This window comes from Citrus sinensis, chromosome 3, assembly GCF_022201045.2.
Source record: "Citrus sinensis cultivar Valencia sweet orange chromosome 3, DVS_A1.0, whole genome shotgun sequence".
NCBI classification, from domain to species: domain Eukaryota; kingdom Viridiplantae; phylum Streptophyta; class Magnoliopsida; order Sapindales; family Rutaceae; genus Citrus; species Citrus sinensis.
In genome coordinates this window covers 37,398,124-37,416,268 of record NC_068558.1, presented here as the reverse complement: position 1 = coordinate 37,416,268, position 18,145 = coordinate 37,398,124, and the positions used below count along the sequence as shown (strand labels likewise).

The 18,145-nt window shown below is 33.9% G+C and overlaps 1 protein-coding gene, 1 non-coding gene and 2 pseudogenes across 2 annotated transcripts; 3 read left to right on the top strand and 1 right to left on the bottom strand.

Annotated features, from left to right (window-relative positions):
• Nucleotides 1-559: 559 nt before the first annotated feature.
• LOC102617087 (putative calcium-transporting ATPase 13, plasma membrane-type) lies at nucleotides 560-1,267 on the top strand (annotated as a pseudogene).
• A 745-nt stretch (nucleotides 1,268-2,012) lies between these two features.
• Nucleotides 2,013-2,471, top strand: LOC127900907 (calcium-transporting ATPase 12, plasma membrane-type-like). Its single transcript, XM_052436276.1, has one exon. The coding sequence runs from the start codon at nucleotides 2,013-2,015 to the stop codon at nucleotides 2,469-2,471; it is 459 nt and encodes a 152-aa protein (XP_052292236.1).
• A 3,741-nt stretch (nucleotides 2,472-6,212) lies between these two features.
• LOC102617387 (putative calcium-transporting ATPase 13, plasma membrane-type) lies at nucleotides 6,213-7,364 on the top strand (annotated as a pseudogene).
• Nucleotides 7,365-9,142: 1,778 nt separating this feature from the next.
• On the bottom strand, nucleotides 9,143-9,242 carry MIR395A (microRNA MIR395a). Its single transcript, NR_129312.1, has one exon. It is a non-coding gene; the product is annotated as a microRNA MIR395a (primary transcript).
• Between the last annotated feature and the right edge of the window lie 8,903 nt (nucleotides 9,243-18,145).

Here is an 18,145-nt window from a genome sequence, read left to right as displayed (position 1 = left end):
CTTTTTGCATTTTTGCTTAGCTTGCCTCAGAAGTTTAGAAGATTCATTAGTGGGCTCTAAATTTTTATATACACCATGGCTTTTAAAAGCCCAACAAACATATTCCCAATACAACTCGGCTTTACTCCTTACACACCCAATGCAAGACAATGGCCCATTATTACGCAAGTAGTAAATTAATTGCATTGTATTTTATCAAATACAATCAACCTAGAAGTGACTAAGTGAACATAAAGGATCAAACTCTTTTGAAGATGACAAACATTACCATCAATGCAAGTTATATACGCGTGTCACTTGGGATATGAGAATTTGCGACATAATCATACGTTTCTTTTAGAATATAAATTATAGTATAGTTGAATTAATTCGAACATCGAACAACAACTTATTGTAATGAAATTAATTCAATTACAACCATATATGTTGAAATGTAATAAATAATTCAATTTTACATTTTTTAAAAATAACAAAACATTATTTAATAATATAAACTAATTTAATTGAATGTGGCTCATGTGATAACTATAAAAGAAAAATACATATACACGCAAACTGATTGTTGATATTGGGTTTCCACTATCTTATCCTTAAAAAAAGGGGCCCGAAAGAAGGCTGGTTCGATGGCGATGGCGTTATATCTGCTGTGCTTGTAGTTGTGATTGTCTCTGCTGTCAGTAATTTTAAGCAGAGTAGACAATTTCAGGCTCTTGCTAATGAGAGCAGTGACATAAGAGTTGTAAGTTGTGAGAGATTGGCAGACGCCGGGGTTTGTCAATCTTTGATGTTGTTATTGGTGAAGTTGTTTGTTTGAAGACTGGCGATCAAATTCCGGCCGACGGGTTGTTCTTGAATGGCCATTCCTTGAAGGTTGATGAGTGTAGCATGACAGGGGAAACTGACCGATGGCTCTGGCTTCGTGCTCGTCACTTCTGTTGGAATGAGCACTGCTTGGGGTGAGATGATGAGCTCTATTAGCCATGAGACGCCACTGCAAGCTCGGCTCAACAAGCTGACTTCTTGCGTTGGGAAGATTGGATTAACAGTGGCTGTGCTTTTGCTTGCGGCTTTGTTGATTCGGTACTTCACATGAAGCACAAGAGATGAGATGGGAAACAGAGAATTTCTTGGGACGAACACGAAGGTCGATGATGTGATCTACATTATTGCTGCTGCTGTCACCATTATTGTTGTGGCAATTCCTGAAGGCCTGCCTCTTGCTGTTACTCTTACGCTGGCTTTTTCGATTAAAAAAAGAAAAAAATGATGAATGATCATATGCTATCATCAGAAAGCTCTCTGCTTGAATTGTGCAGGCCAATAGTGTCCTTATAGCTCTCTGCTCTCTGCTCTCTGTCATTCCTTTTCTTCTTCACGAGATGTAGGGGGTGGCTCACCCCCGAATAGTGTCCTTGTAGCTCTTTTAACAGAGCCCCTATTGAATCAAAAAAAGAAAAAAAAAAAAAAAAAAGCTCTCTGCTTGTGAGACTTTGTGCTCCGCGACAACCATTTGCACTAACAAAACAGGCACTCTCACTTGAAATCATATGAAGGTTACAGAGTTTTGGATTGGAAAATAAGCAAGGAAGGGCGATGCTAGTTGCTCAAATTAGCACATAATCTGTACGAGTTGCTGCAAGAAGCAGTTGGTTTAAACACCATTTGTAATGTTTACAAATCGAATTCTGAATCGGCTACTGAGATTACTGGTAGCCCAACTGAGAAGGCAATTCTTTCTTGGGCTGTGTTTGATTTGGGGATGAACCGAAACAATACTGTAAAGTGATCAAAGTGGAGACCTTCAATTCAGAGAAAAAGAGAAGTGGAGTGTTGATGAAGAGGATCAATGAAATGGCTGTTCACACACACACTGGAAGGGAGCTGCAGAGATGATACTAGCCATCTGTTCTCATTATTATGTCAAAAGTGGGACAATCAGAGTCCTGGATGGTCAAGCAAGAGAGTAAATTTAGATAGTTATCAAGGACGTTGCAGCCAAGAGCTTGCGATGCATGGCTTTTGCTCGCACCAAAGTTGCAGAAGCTGATGATGAAGTAATCGAAGGTGTGCAATTTAGAAATCTCTCAGCTGAAGAAGGAGTGGCAAAGATTGAAAATATCAGAGTAACGGCAAGGTCTTCCGTACCAGACAAGCTTCTGACGGTACAAAGCTTGAAGCCGAAAGGCTATGTTGTGGCAGTGACTGGCGATGGCACAAATGATGCTCCTGCTCCAAAGGTAGCAGATATTGGACCCTGGATGGGAATTGAAGGAACTAAGTGGGCAAAGGAGGGCTCAGATATCATCATTATGGATGATAACTTCACCTCTGTGGTGACAGATCAGAGATGGGGCAGATGTGTCAACAACAACATTCAGAAATGCCTTCAATTTCAGCTCACAGTCAATTTTGCTGCTCTTATCGTCAACATTTTTGCTGCTGTTCAGAAATTCAGAAATTCGAGCCAATAAGCCCAGACCAAGATTAGATGCTTATTAGTATAATTTTATTCTTGAAAAAATTAATTTTGAAAAAATAAATAGAACTTTTTTTGGGGAGGGGGGTGGGGAATGTATTTTCATTCCTTAAAAATTATTTTATTTTCCCCTACAAACTCTATTTCTCATAAACAGAATGACACGACTAATTTATGGAATTAAAGATTACTCCCGAGTGCAAGCTTGAGAACCCATCAAAGGCACCAGAAACACGAGGATGCGATGTCGTCTTTGCTTCTAAAATTGTTTTAAAAAAAAAATCAGGTTTCAATTGAGATAAAAATAATTTTTTTTTTAAAAAAAAAAGAAGCCTAGAATCTAATTACATTTCTTTACTCAATACAAGAACACGTTTTGCCAAAGCTCGTCGCGGATATCCGAGTCCATGATAAACGTGTCGTCTCGAAATCAAAAACACGAAATACGAATTTCATATTCATTATATTATTTATATTATTATTATTATTCATCGTTTTTGGTTTTTTGTCTTTTCTTAGCCAGTGACCCAAAATTTTTCCGAACATAAGGCAACTAACTTTAATATATCAGGGAAGTCAAATCGGATATTCGCTGGCTTTGAGTCGTGGGCTATCTGCTAGTTTTGGGATAACATAAGCAGCAGCAAATTGAATTGAAATTATAAAATATTAAAGCACTCAAGATTGATAATACTTTTATGTATTCAATTTCATAATACAACACAACAACATAAGATTCACATATTAATGAAAGAAGTACAGCGTATTTAAAGCAACACAAGTTATACAACAACAATGAAGAGTGGTCTCCCTACTTCAATGGAAGCTTGACACCCACGCAGCTGGGGTGGTGCTGCACTGATAAGCTCCCCAGCAACAACAAACCCATAATATACTCATCAAACACAAACGGTATCACTGCCTCAGCCTTACATGGAAGCTTAAACTCGTTTGGATAGATAGTCGTCTCAGGATTGACTGGAACAAACATATTTATTAAGAAAGGAGGAGACAGGAGAAGAGGCTGTTGGGGTCAAAACCTTTTTGACGAGGTTGACAATTTCATCGATGAAATTGCAGACGAAGATGGTAAGCAAGGAGAAGGCGTAGAGAGCCCAGGCTGCGTACTTGAGCTTTGCGGAATTGGCGACATATGGAATTGTAGTGGCCAAAACCAGTGTAGTGGCTGCAACGACGATGGCAGCTTTCTCTAGCGCTTGGGATGCAGCAGCAAACTTGTGGGCAATAAGCTTAGAAACAAAGAGAAAAAGGAAGGTCACGAAGATGGCAAATGAGAGCACGCAGAAAGAAGGGGACAGTTCTTTTTTAGTTTCAGCAGACAGGATAGCGATCTGGAGGGCTGATGAAAAGCAGAACGCCATGATCACGTTCTGCCATTCGAAGACTTGATTATTGGCTTCTTCGTCCATGGAGGGTTTGGGTTTTGGTTTTGGTGGGCTTGATTTAGTGAAAAATTGGGTATTAATTGGTTTTGTAAATGCCGTGACTAAGCCATGTGATGATGCTGCTTTATTTATAGGGAGACTAGTCGGATCTTCTTCGGTCTGAGTTTGAACCATTTGTGTCCCTTCCTATTTGACTGTCTAGTGGCTGTTCCTAGTTTCCTATGTGATTGTGTGGCTCTTTTAACTTTAGAATGATTTGTCAATGTTGATTATTGGGGGAAATGTTCGGATCCGAAATGAGTTCGATTTCACGAGAGAAGTGCAATGACGTTGCTTCCTACTCACCTTCTATTAAATAATAATAACAAAGGGAAGGAAAAGGGTAGGCGGTCTATGCTCCCAATTTTTCAAACTCCAGTGACCCATCTAGATTGGCACGCCTTTGTTCCCAACTATCGAACTCTCGGATCGAATGAGTTATTCCACAATGTTGCCTTATTATCATTTCTTCTTTTTTTCTGGAATAAAATGGGTAATATATTTCAAAGTTTTGATAATTTTCTTATCAATATGAAAATTCAAAACATCGAAGAGCAAATTTAATTAAAATATCAACTGTTGAATAACAAACCCTTGAAATATGTAAGAACTCTGAAATTATGACTTACGGCACGCAGCATCTGAATCACTGAAATAATTTAACAAAATCCATTGTATGTGTAAGCTTTTATTGGAAATAAATTGAACCCCTTGTAATGAATCCGACTCTTATCACTGGTGGAGATAAACGAATCTTGTTGGTGAGTCGCAAGCCAACGCCTAACGCCTTAGGCCTCAGCCTCAATAAGAGCAGCATCATAAGAAAAATCCATTGATCAACAGTCGCAGCCATGACCTCTCCCCACTCCAATACGGTTCCATGCCAAGTGCCATGAGAAGTTGTGTTATTATTACCAAGCCGTCAAAATCACGTTCGTACATAATTTATATAGTCTAGATTTTATATGCTGTATAAGTCAACATTCACAAAGAGTAATAAATTTTGTATTTAAGTATAGCCAAAAGCCCAACTGTCGATCGGATATATCCAAGGCCGAGACACAGACAATTGCTTTCTTCAATTTTCTTTTTCTTTTCATGCTTTTCAATTGCGAGAAAGTTGGTGGGTCCCCCATGAGTCGGATCGTTCGATCCCCCTTAGACTCTTACATTACAATTCACATATTCCAAGAAAGGAATCGAATGATCCGACTCATGGCGTTCCATCGGACCAAATCATTTTTCAAATTAAATATATAACGATGTAAGGGTTGTTTTGCGTGTGCATTAGTTCAAAAAACCTACTATTTTTTGTCAAATTTAAATGGATCCAAATAGAGTACATTGAATTTGGTAGCTGTTGATTCTATTCGATCCCATCTTGCAGTTCTTATTTTCAAACGATAGCCTAATTAGAGCAATTGATCAAAGGATCAAGATTAAGGAATACATTTAATTAATTTAGAGTGGAATGAAAGATGGTGTGTGGTTAATATATATATATATATATATATATAATAATAATAATAATAATAATTGCGATAATTATAAAGCATAGTCACTTTGTACTACTTCCGTGTTCCGTCCAATTTGTACACGGCTAACTTTTTGCATCTTCGCTTAGCTTGACACAGAAGTTTGGAAGTTCATTAATGGGCTCTAAATTTGTATATACATCATGGGCTTTTAAAAGCCTAACAAACAAATTACCCAACACAACTTGGGCTTTATACACCCAACCCAAGACAATGGCCTATAATTACGCAAGGAGTAAATTAATTGCATTGTATTATATCAAATACAATCAAGTATCAACCAGTGATTAAGTGAACATAAAGGGGTCAAACACTGTTGAAGATGATAAACATTACCACCAATGCAAGTTACATGCGTGGGTCATTTGGGATCCAAGAATTTTTTTATTAAAAAGCATTGAAATGTTTTTGTTGGGCATGGGTGGCTAGTTCAATATCGGGTTGGCTATGGTGGGTTGACCCAACCCATGAGAACTAGTGACATAATCATACGTTTCTTTTAGAATATAAATTATAATGTAACTGAATTAATTTGAACATCTAAGAACTTCTTACTGTAATTAAATTAATTCAATTACAACTATATGTGTTGAAGTGTAATCAACAATTCAATTCTTACATTTAAAAAAAAAATCATTATTTAATAATATAAAATTAATTTAATTGAATGCGGTTCATATGATGACTGAAAAAGAAAAATACGTACACACGTAAACTGATTGTTGATATTTGGTTTCCACTAATCTTATCCTTAAACAAGAGGGCTTGAGAGAAGGCTGGTTCTGTGGCGGTAGCGTTATATTTGCTGTGCTTTTTTAGTTGTCATTGTCTCTGCTGTCAGTAATTTCAAGCAGAGTAGACAATTCCAGGCTCTTGCTAACGAGAGCAGTGATATAAGAGTTGTAAGTTGTGAGAGAAGGCAGGCGCCGGGGTTTGTCAATCTTTGATGTTGTTGTTGGCGAAGTTGTTTGTTTGAAGACTGGCGATCAAATTCCGGCCGACGGGTTGTTCTTGAATGGCCATTCCTTGAAGGTTGATGAGTGTAGCATGACTGGGGAAAGTGACCGATGGCTATGGCTTCCTGCTTGTCACTTCTGTTGGAATGAGCACTGCTTGGGGTAAGATGATGAGCTCTTTTAGCCATGAGCTGAATGAGGAGACGCCACTGCAAGCTCGGCTCAACAAGCAGACTTCTTGCGTTGGGAAGATTGGATTAAAAGTGGCTGTGCTTTTGCTTGCCGCTATGTTGATTCGGTACTTCACATGAAGCACAAGAGATGAGATGGGAAACAGAGAATTTCTTGGGACAAACACGGAGGTCGATGATGTGATCTACATTATTGCTGCTGCTGTAACCATTGTTGTCGTGGCAATTCCTGAAGGCCTGCCTCTTGCTGTTACTCTTGTTGTGGCAATTCCTGAAGGCTTGCCTCTTGCTGTTACTCTTACGCTGGCTTGTTCGATAAAAAAAAAGAAAAAATGATGAATGATCATATGCTATCATAAGAAAGCTCTCTGCTTGTGAGACTTTGTGCTCCGCAACAACCATTTGCACTAACAAAACAGGCACTCTCACCGGAAATCAAATGAAAGTTACAGAGTTTTGGATTGGAAAATAAGCTATGAAGGGCGATGCTAGTTCCTCAAATTAGCACATAATCTGTACGAGTTGCTGCAAGAAGCATTTGGTTTAAACACCATTTGTAATGTTTACAAATCGAATTCTGAATCGACTACTTAGTTTACTGGTAGCCCAACTGAGAAGGCAATTCTTTCTTGGGCTATGCTTGATTTGGGGATGAATGTTGATGAACCGAAACAATAGTGTAAAGCAATCAACGTGGAGACCTCCAAGTCAGAGAAAAAGAGAAGTGGAGTTTTGATGAAGATGATCAATGAAAAGGCTGTTCACACACACTGGATGGGAGCTGCAGAGATGATACTAGCCGTCTGTTCTCATTATTGGCATTGGCCACCGAGCAAATTAAAGCTGCAATGGAATAAAAGCAAGTTAAAGCTTTAAGGTCCAAATACTGCATGCACCAGCCGTTGGATGCATTTAATCTCAGCCATAAGATTAGTTTGTAAAACTAAAGGTGGAATGACAAATTACAAAGCGATTATTCCTAAATCTGATTTTCTTAAAATAATTATAAAACTAACCTATATTGTTTTCACAGTCTTTTTCTCCATTATAAACACTTTAAAATCTACAAAATTCGAAAAAAAATAATGAATTGTCATAGAATAGGAAGTTGATCTAAATACAAACTAAATTTTTATAGGAAAGATTATTTGGTGAAGTTTGTTTACTTAAGCCAATTTTTTTTTTCAAATATGCATATGCGCGTTCTTGTCTGCTTTATTTATATATTTAGGTTATTACCTACTAAGAAAAACAAAGATATGGGGATTAAAATCAGAAATTTATTAATGCTATAGCAAAGAAGAAATTAAAAGTTTGAAACAAGAGATGAGTGACAGAGCGTGCCCTGACGTAATTTTTTATTATTTTATTTTAAGTACTACACAGGGGTTTATTAAGAAAGTACAACAAATGAAGGTTATTTTAAGAGTATATATATATATATATATATATATATATATATATATATATATATATATATATATATATATATATATATGCATATATGTATATGTATTGCTTATGTATATTTGAATAGTAAAATTATTTTGAATAAGTTTTATTTGATTTTTTTTACCCTAATAATATAAAATAACCCAATTGCCTTAAAAATATGAGCTTTTAATTGTATCTAAGACTTTAGGTAATAAATTTGATTTCATTAAATCTCCAAACTTTTTTATATGTATTTTTTAAAAAATAATGTTAACTTATTATCATTATTTCTTAAAAGTGAGGTGGGTATTAAAAATTTGAGTAATGATAAACATCCCAATTTTTATTTTTTAAAAGTGAGGTGGGTATTAAAAATTCGAGTAATGATAGACATCCCAATTTTTATTTCTTAAAAGTGAGGTGCCTATTAAAAATTCAAGTAATGATAGACATCCCAATTTTTTTTATCCTGAATAACTAGCTTAAATCATTTGGCATTCATTAGTTGGTTAATAATTCTTTACAAAATATAAGTAAATTAATTGTATTATCTCACAAATGATTGATGAATACCATATCATTTGGGATAGTTATTTGGGATAAAAAATTTGAAATGTATAACACTATTCTAAAAATTTTGGGTTGAAACATTACCCCACAAAAAGAAGACAAATTCTCCTTTAGTGCTTAGGGTTTGACCCAATTACCTAATTAGTCTATGCATTTAAAAAATTACGTAGAATGTCCTTGTTGCTACTTTGATATATGTTGAGTACGTGATCTAACTTTTCGAGGATAAATTTTTCTTTTCTGTATTACAACTTAAGATTGAAAGAAACCTAACTTAATATAACAGTAAAAACAGATAATAATTAAGTAGATTTAATGAAAATAGATATAAAACTAAGACATTAGGGTAATTTTAAAAAATATATAAAAAAAATAACAATAATTGAATCAAAACCTATTAACTAAATAAGCATATTTACCCTACAAAACAATTTATTAATAAATCGAGATGGGAAGATAACATTAACCTTACTAAAATCACTCTCAAAACCCAAACAAAGAAATAGTAAAACCCAATTGAACAATGTAATGTCAGGTGGCACCCAGAGTTCCCCCAAACACTTCAGTGGGGTGACAAATTTTCTCTAAATGATCATATAGCCCCAATGAAGTGATCGGAGGAACTCCCGGAGACAACTGACTGAATTTTTTTCTCACGGTTAATTTCTTATTACTTGCTGCTGCAGCCCTCACTATTTATAGTGAAGGATTCTACCTTCATATTACTTCACATGAAGAGTTCAGCTATAGCCAGCCATGCATTTGGCAATTAAGGGACCACGGATGATAGAACTTTGAAGATGATAGAAATCCACTCAAGGGAACTAAGTCACTGATATATGTATCTAGTCAGAATGCTGGGAAAGATCAAGTCTGGAGAATAATTTTTTGGCCCATTCTTATGCCTTTCGTTTTTTCTCATCACCTCCAATTCCAAGGATATCCTTTTTGATCTTTCTCTCTCTCTCTCTCTCTCTCTCTCTCTCTCTCTTTTTAAAGATAAGTAATTAATGAAGCTTTATGAATTTAACCCACTCTCTCATACTCAATTAAGTACATTAATTAGCTAAAGAAATGAAATCTTTACAACATCGATAATTAATTAATCAATGGTAAACCCTGATTAGGGGAGCTCGCAAAAGGGCAGATTACATGCATGCATAAGGACTTCAAAATTATTCCTTACGTCCAATCTAGCATTGAATTGCGTCCAGATTCACTATTCAAAATATTATCCTTTCATGTATCTGTCTTTAAACTGGCTATGTTGTTCATACCACCATATTCGAGTTTCCAGCAATTTACCATGGTCTTGGAAAAAAAAATCATAAATAAGTACCATCGCAGAAGCCGAAGATCACAAAGTTAATCTTATGATATTGTTAATTCACGTACTGTTGAATTTAACGATTTTTTTTTTAGGGTGATTCTACTAAAGAAAAAATTTTAACAAATTTAATTTATAAGATAATAGAATTGGTGTTCTGCGTTGCTTCGATTTCCTATAGTTCTTCTAATTCGAGTTTGTAGCTTTCAGTTTCAACTTGGCATTAAAATTAGGATGAAGAATTAATTACTTAACAGTTTCATGAATTAAAAACCTTGAGCACATGAAGAAACTATTTGTAAGTTTGTTTCATCAGAGCTTATAGAGGTAGGGTGGTTTTATAGGCTTTCACTCATGTGATTTGCGAGGTTCGTACACCATAGTTTCGTTTCAACTCAAGAGATGTTATAAATTCAATTATTTTATCACCCACAACAAATGAAATTGCATTCAACATCTTGACCTGAAAAAAAAAGAAAAGAAAAGAAAGAAAAGATAATCATGTTATGATGTCAAGATGATGTAGGAAGTTAATTTAGGAATTTTAAGATTTTAGAATTTTATTATTTTAAGACTTTTTATTTTAATTGGAGTCAATTATGGTAGTTTATTATTTTAGAACTTTCTATTTTTATTAGAGTCAATTAAGATATGAGATTTAGTTAACTTAGATAAGGAGTATTTTATTTCCATTATGATTGTGATTTAGTTTTCTTTTTTAAGTTAAAGGAAGTGGGTTTCCTCTATTATAAATAGAGAGGCCTTGTCATTGTTTTGATAACTTCAGATTCAGTTATTCAATAAAACTCACATTTTATAATTCCCTCTGAGATTATATATCAAAATCTCTCTTAAAGAATCGTTTGGATTAGAGCGTCATCTAATCTCGCATTACACATATTTAAAAATCTCATTGAGTCATTTGAGTTAGAATGAGATATAATCATGCTTCGATTAGAGCATAACCTAATCACTTTGACTTGGTCCAGTACCAAAACAATATCTAGTTTTCCTACCCTATCAATTTCTGCTTTTGCTATGCCTCACTCCATTACAGGATCTTGTTGAAGAAGTTGCATGGAAGCAAATTGTCATGAGATGAGTTTCGTTGCGCAGCAACCTGTGCGGCACTTAGGCAACTTCTAGCACTCAATCACTACGTAAGCCTAAAACACTTCTCAAATTAACGAAGCAAGAACGCTTGCAGAAAATACTAGAGAGAAGTAGAGCAATGTGGCCAAAATATATTTTATTACATACTAAAAATAATATACAAGAGAGCTTTTATGAGAGAGCTAGAGAGCTTGTGTGTGTTGGTGTGTTTGTGTATGTGGTGTGGTTGGTGGGCAAACAAGGGGGCTCACCCATATTTATAGGTGTTGGAATGGTAGGTCTAGAGAGTTCTATGCAACTTGTATAAATATCTTAGGGGTCTAAGTGAAGAGTTCTAGAAACTTCTAGCTTATTTAAAATTATAGAGAAATTTAGAATTCGGGCCAGGCTTGGATGGTCGCTAAGCGCACCATGGTTGGCTTGTTATGTTGGTGGCCAATTTCTAAGCGCATCCCTCTTCTAAGTGCATCCTGCCTTTAGTGCTAAGCGCACTCCACTTCGAGGCAGACTTTTGCTAAGCGAACCCGTGTGCGCAAAATTAACTTTCGATTGCGGGAGATTTGAGCGGCCCGTGACAGAATGCTATGATCGCAGACTCTTTTCTTGAAGAAGTTGCAAATCATTTTCATCAAAGCACATCCTTGCTTCAATTCCATCCCCATCTTTAATGTTGAGTTATGCCCCATATTAGTTTGTAAAGGAGAGTTGTTTGGGTTTATAAGTAAAACATATCTCTCCACTCAATATTTAATATCAATCAACACAATCATCTCAACTTGAGATTGAGCATGGCTAACTTGGAACAACCATTACCCAACTAAAATTTGGATAAAATTTTATTCCACAATTACTTGTAAAAGACTAGGGTGCATTTGGTATTATTTTTCAAAATGTGTGTTTTTTTTAAATTTATTTTATAATATAGAGGAATGATTAGTTTCTAGTGAATTTGAAAAGCCGTTTGGTAATTATTTTCAAAATTATATCTGAAAATTAGAAGTGCGAATGTGTTTGGTTGTTTGTCTGGAAAAATGTAGACAATAAAGAGAATGAGGAAAGACATAATATTATAGAAGATAAGTATTAATTGTCTTTATTAGAAATTGAATAATTAGTATATTCTTAGTAAAAAAATTATTTTAAAATATATTGTTTATTTAAATTTTATGTATTCTTTATCTTAAATGCATTTATCTATAGAAATTTATTTTTTTAATTATGATTATTTTTAGTGGCGTCAATGTATGTGATCTTTTTTCAGATGATACATGAAAACTTGATGGAACAAAATAATAGTAACTGAATATTAGTGTAACTAGCTTAAAATTTTAAAAATTGAAATTAAACAGAAAAGAGGCCGAATCAGATTAAATGAAGAATTTTAAAGTTACCATGTTAAAATAAATTATTATAGTACAAAAAATAAAAATAAAAAAGAAAAAAAAAAGCAATTGACCATAAAAATTTACAAAAGTCACAACAAATAAAGATTTAACTGTAATTTTACTAAAAGAGAACATAGAGATAAACAAGATTTATGTGCTGTCAAATTGCCCACAGTAAGTGTAGGACCCATACACTAATCACTATGTGTAAAACACAAATTTTCAGTTTTCTTATTTTCTTGAAAACTTTAGAGAACAAGCTGTTATTGTTTTCACACATACAAAAAATGCTACAATAAATAAGCGTTACTAAACAAGTTTTTCAATTTTTCTTTTTAACAAAAAGAAAAATGATGAATGACAAGCGATACCAAACAGTCCCTAAGCATCTAATCGTCTCTATCGAATTCATCGGTGTCTAACTCCTCTCCTGGAATTGTTCACCATCAAGAAAAGTCAATAACACTTTTCTAGTTTCTCACACTCATTAATAGTTTTTGTTATTGCAAGATACCAAATTAATCCTGAAACTTCATGCTCCTATTGTTCTTTCCTGAAAATAGATAACGAACATTTTAGCCCTTTATTATACGTGCCAAATAATCGATAACGAACGTCTTCACTCTTCATCAATCCTGGCTTCAGAGGAGGCACGTATCTGCTTTCAGGCATCATATCTCTTGTGGGTAAAACTGTAAAAGCGTTGCCAAAACGAATCTGGGATGAATATTATCGACTCCATGAATCCCAATTAGGCTTGCTTTAGTCCATTCATCTAAGAATTTCTGCAATACGGTTGCCTCAAGAATCCTGTGTGAAATGCGCAAGCCGATTATCATTCCTCCGCAATCGAATAAAACTCTGCATTGTCCGAAATTGTTGTTTGAATTTTTGTGACGTCGTTAGTTTGCGTGGCCCGCAACTTCTTCAATTACAAGGTAATTGGTCTCTTTCAACCGTCATTACCTATTGCGGAAGAACAAATAGTCATGACAGTGTTAATTTGTACAAAATGATATCACATAAAATATTAATTTATTAAAAAACATAAATTAAAATAATAAAAACGAAATGGCAATAGTAGAGTTATAAATCATTTTAGATTAACTAATATGGTACAATTATTTGTTCTGGTTAGATGAAGACACAAAATAATAAAACATTAATCATATGAGCCATGTCATTTTCATCCACCACTTAATGCATTTATTGCGCATTAGTTTGTATAACTCTATCTTGTGGGCCTTATGATATTTTAATATTTAGATTAAGATCTTATAGTGATTTGAACTTTTCTGAGTTTTTAAAGATTTTGTACCACTTATCTTTTAGTGTTAGTAGATAAGTAAGATTTAATTACTTTTATTTTTAATTTATTAATCCACAATCACTTGAGTGAATTTTCCTGAGAAGCTGATGATTTATCAAATCATGAGAGGAGATCTTGATCCTGACTTAAACCAACTATTATTGCAAAGTCACACTAGCCAAAGCCCAAAACAAAGCAATAGTAATGCCGATCAACATTGTAATGTCAGGTGGCACCCGGAGTTCCCCCAAACACTTCAGTAGGGCGACGAATTTTTCTCCAAATGACCCCAATGAAGCGTTTAGAGGAACTCTAGGGGGCAGCCGACCGTTTTCTTCTTGGTTTCTGATTACTTAGAGGCGAAAATCTCACTATTTATAGTGAAGGCTTCCGTATGCATGTTATTACTACGTGCATGAGTGTGTAGATGGAGAGAGAGAATTCAGAAATAACTAGACAGCCATGCATTTGGCAATGGGGACCATAGATCTTTGAAGAAGAGAGAAATCCACTTGAGGGAAGTTACTGATCATATATGTATCTAGCCAGAATGCTGGGAAAGTTAAATTTCGAGAATAATTTCTTGGCCGAATGCCTTTTGTACTTTCTCACCGGTACCTCCAATTCTAAGGCCTATCCTTTTCGATATATATTTTTTTGTATATACGAATTTTCTTTCTTGGCTAATCTCAAATGTCCGAGAGGAGAGTTTCATGAACTTCATATATACCCAATTAAGCTAGAACGATGAAAAAAAATGAACTCAGTCTACTAAAAAATAAAATATTACATTAAAATATGCATTTTTTATATTATTTTAATTTAGTCCTCATTTTATTTTACTACGGCCTTGTAGAATCATAAAAACTAGGCAAGTACGATCCCAGAAGCTAAAGAAGAACGCAAAGCCAATCTTTACTAAGCCAATGCCCGTTTTAACACACCATTGAATTAAAAGAAGAACTTAAAGATGAATTTTATCAGTGCATGGAAAACTTCTCTATGATAATCATGTACTGTAAAATTTATTTTACAGTGAGCTTATTTGCACCCAAAAAAAAAAAAAATAACAATAATAATAATACTTTGAATTTCCAAATTTTAATAAGTGCAGTTGGCGGTCGGTGTTGCTTTATAGGATGAATAATTAATTACCAATTGTATTTTAAAATCCTAAAGTATGAAGAAATTATTTATAATGCTAATGCGTATGTTTGTTTCATCATTCTAAAACCTCCAATTGAATTGAAGAGATTTTACCAACTAAACTATTTATAACACAATTCAACATGCATCTTGAACGCAAAATAATTAGACGATCATTTGATATGGAAGCGAAGTCTGTAATGTCAGGATCTTGTTGAAAAAGTACATAATGGAGAATGAAGCTGGTACATGGATGATATATTTTCAAGCAACTTCGAAGGTTACTAGGGGATGGGTTTGCTGGTTTTACCAACTTCTTGAAAAGGATTTGAAGAGAACTTTGAGGCTGCATTTTTTAACTCTTTGTTTTCTGAAATTTTTATGTCAGAAGCTGGGATTTTAACTCATAATAAAAATGATACCCGAGGTATATGAATGTTAACCATTATTAATCAATACGTATAAATATATCCCAAATGATTGTTGACTCAATTGGCCTCCAGCTTTGCCATGTGTCATGAAGTCATTTGTCCATGTCAGAATCCAAATTCCTCCCCAAACAAACACTATTGAATCAAATTAAAAAAGAATTAAAGATTGATTTTATCTTTGTTGGAAAAGCTTATCTTACGATATCGGTAATTCATATACTATTAAATTTGATACAAATTTAATGCAATTTATTTCATGATGAGATTATTTGCACTTAAAAAAAATTGCATTCCTAAATTTTAACAAATTTAGTTTATGAGATAACAGAATTGCTGTTCTGTGTCGCTTCGATTTCCTAAAGTTCTTCTAATTCGAGTTTGTAGCTTAGATTTTCAACTTGGCATGATAATTAGGATGGCGAATTAATTAATTAACAGTTTCATGAATTAAAAACCTTGAGCTTCCACAGACATTATATTTATACGTTTGTTTCATTAGAGGTTATAAAGGTAGGCTGGTTTTATAGCCTTTTCACCCATGTGGTTAGCGAGGTTCGTACACTAGGTTTTTGTTTTAACTCGAGATATTATAAATTAAACTATTTTATCTCCCACAGCAAACACGAAATTGCATTTAATCTCAGCTAAAAAGAAAACCAGACAATCGTACTATGATGTCAGGATCTTGTTGAAAAATGAAAAAGTTGTATGGAAGCGAAGGCCATGATGTCAGACTCTTCTTGAAGAAGTTGCAAATCATTTCATCAAAGCACATCCTTGCTTCAATTCCATTCCCATCTTTAATGCTGAGTTACGCCCTATATTACATTGTAAAGGAAAGTTGCTTGAGTTTATATCTCTCCTAAAGAATATGTTTCTCCACTTAATATTTAGTATTAATCGCTCAATATTTAGTATCAATCAGCACAATCATCTCAACTTGAGATTGAACTTGGCTAACTCCAAACGGCCTCTCACCAACCAAAATTCGGATAAAATGTTATCCCACAATTATTCGTAAAAAAATTAAGGTGCATTTGGTATTGTTTTTCAAAAGGCTTTTTTATTTATAGTATAAAAGAATGATTAGTTTCTAGTAAATTTGAAAATGTATTTGGTAGTTTGTTTTTAAAAATTGTATTTGAAAATAAAAAAGTGAGAATGTGCTGGTTATTTGTTTGGAAAAATAGAGGCAATAAAAAAGAATGAGAAAATAAGGAATATAATAAAAAGAGTATTATTGGTCTCTATTAGAAATTTAGAATATTAGTATATTCTTAATAATAAAAAAGTTAATTAAAATATATAGTTTATTTTAAATTTTATAAATTCTTTATTTAAATTGTATTTATCTATAGAAATTTAACTTTTTTCGTTATCATTATTTTCTAGTGGCGTCAATTTATGTATTTTTTTTTCAAAAACGAAATGTAAACTTGGTAAAACAAAATAATTATAACTGAATATTAGAGTAACTAGCTTAAAAAGATTTTTACAAATTTATAAATTTTTAAAAAAATTGTAATTAAAAAGAGAGGTTAAATCGGATTAAATGGAGAATTTTAAAGTTACCATGTTAAAAAATTATTATATTACAAAAACTAAATAAAACAAAAAAATAATTAGAAAAAAGCAACTGCCCGTATAAATTAGCAAAAGTCACAACAAATAAAGATTTAACTGTAATTTCACAAAAAAAGACATAAGAGAGAAATAAGGTTTGGGTGTTGTCCAGTTGGGCCCGATAAAAAAATTACATTCGTTAGATGTTAGGAAGTGAAAAACTAAGTCTGAGACTCATACATAAACCACTACAAATATTTTATTGTTTTCTTGTTAGCTTTAGAGAATTAGTTGTTGTTTTCACACATATAAAAAATCTAATAGGAAACAAGCATTGCCAAAAAATTTTTTGTAAAAATGATGAATGAAAAAAGGTACCAAACACTCCCTAAGTACCTAGTCTTCTCTTTTGAATTCTTCGCTGGCTAGCCCCTTTTCTAGTTTCCCAGACTCATTAATAGTTTTGCTTATTGCATCACCTACCAGAGATACCAAATTAATCCTGAAACTTCATGTTCCTGTTGTTCTTTTCATAAAAAAAATAACCTGACGGTAACCAGCATGTGTGGGTTTCCGCAACAATTATCTGATATGGGCAAATGAGTAGTTGGCGCGTGAACAACGAGGGACGGCCTTAATTTATCATATTTAGCTGTCCCCGGAGGCAAACGTTTTAGCCCTTTATTATCCGCAATTGATCTGCGATTAAGTGGGTAGTGCCAAATGATCGATAACAATTAAACGTCTTCAGTCTTCATCAATCCTGGCTTCAGAGGAGGCACGTATCTGCTTTCGGGCACCATATCTCGTGTGGGTGAAAGCATAGCCAGACCGAAACTGGATGAATATTATCGACTCGATGAATCCCAATTCGGCTAGCTTTGGCCAATTCATCAAAGAATTTCCGCAATACGGTTGCGCCAACAATCCTGCGTGAAATGCGCGAGCCAATTATCATTCCTCCGAAATCGAATAAAACTCTGCACTGTCCGAAATTATTGTTTGAATTTTTGTGACGTCGCTTGGGAGTTTGCATGGGCCGCAACTTCTTCGTTAACAGGATAATTGGTCTTTTTCAACCAACATTACCTATGGGAGGAGAACAAATCAACAAAGAGTACAGAGCAATGATGGGGTTAATTTTTACAAAATGATATGACATAAAATATTAATTGAATGAAAACAAAAGATAATAAAAAATAATTAACTATGCTATAATCATTTTGTACTAACCGATATGGTGTGATTATTGGTATATAATTAA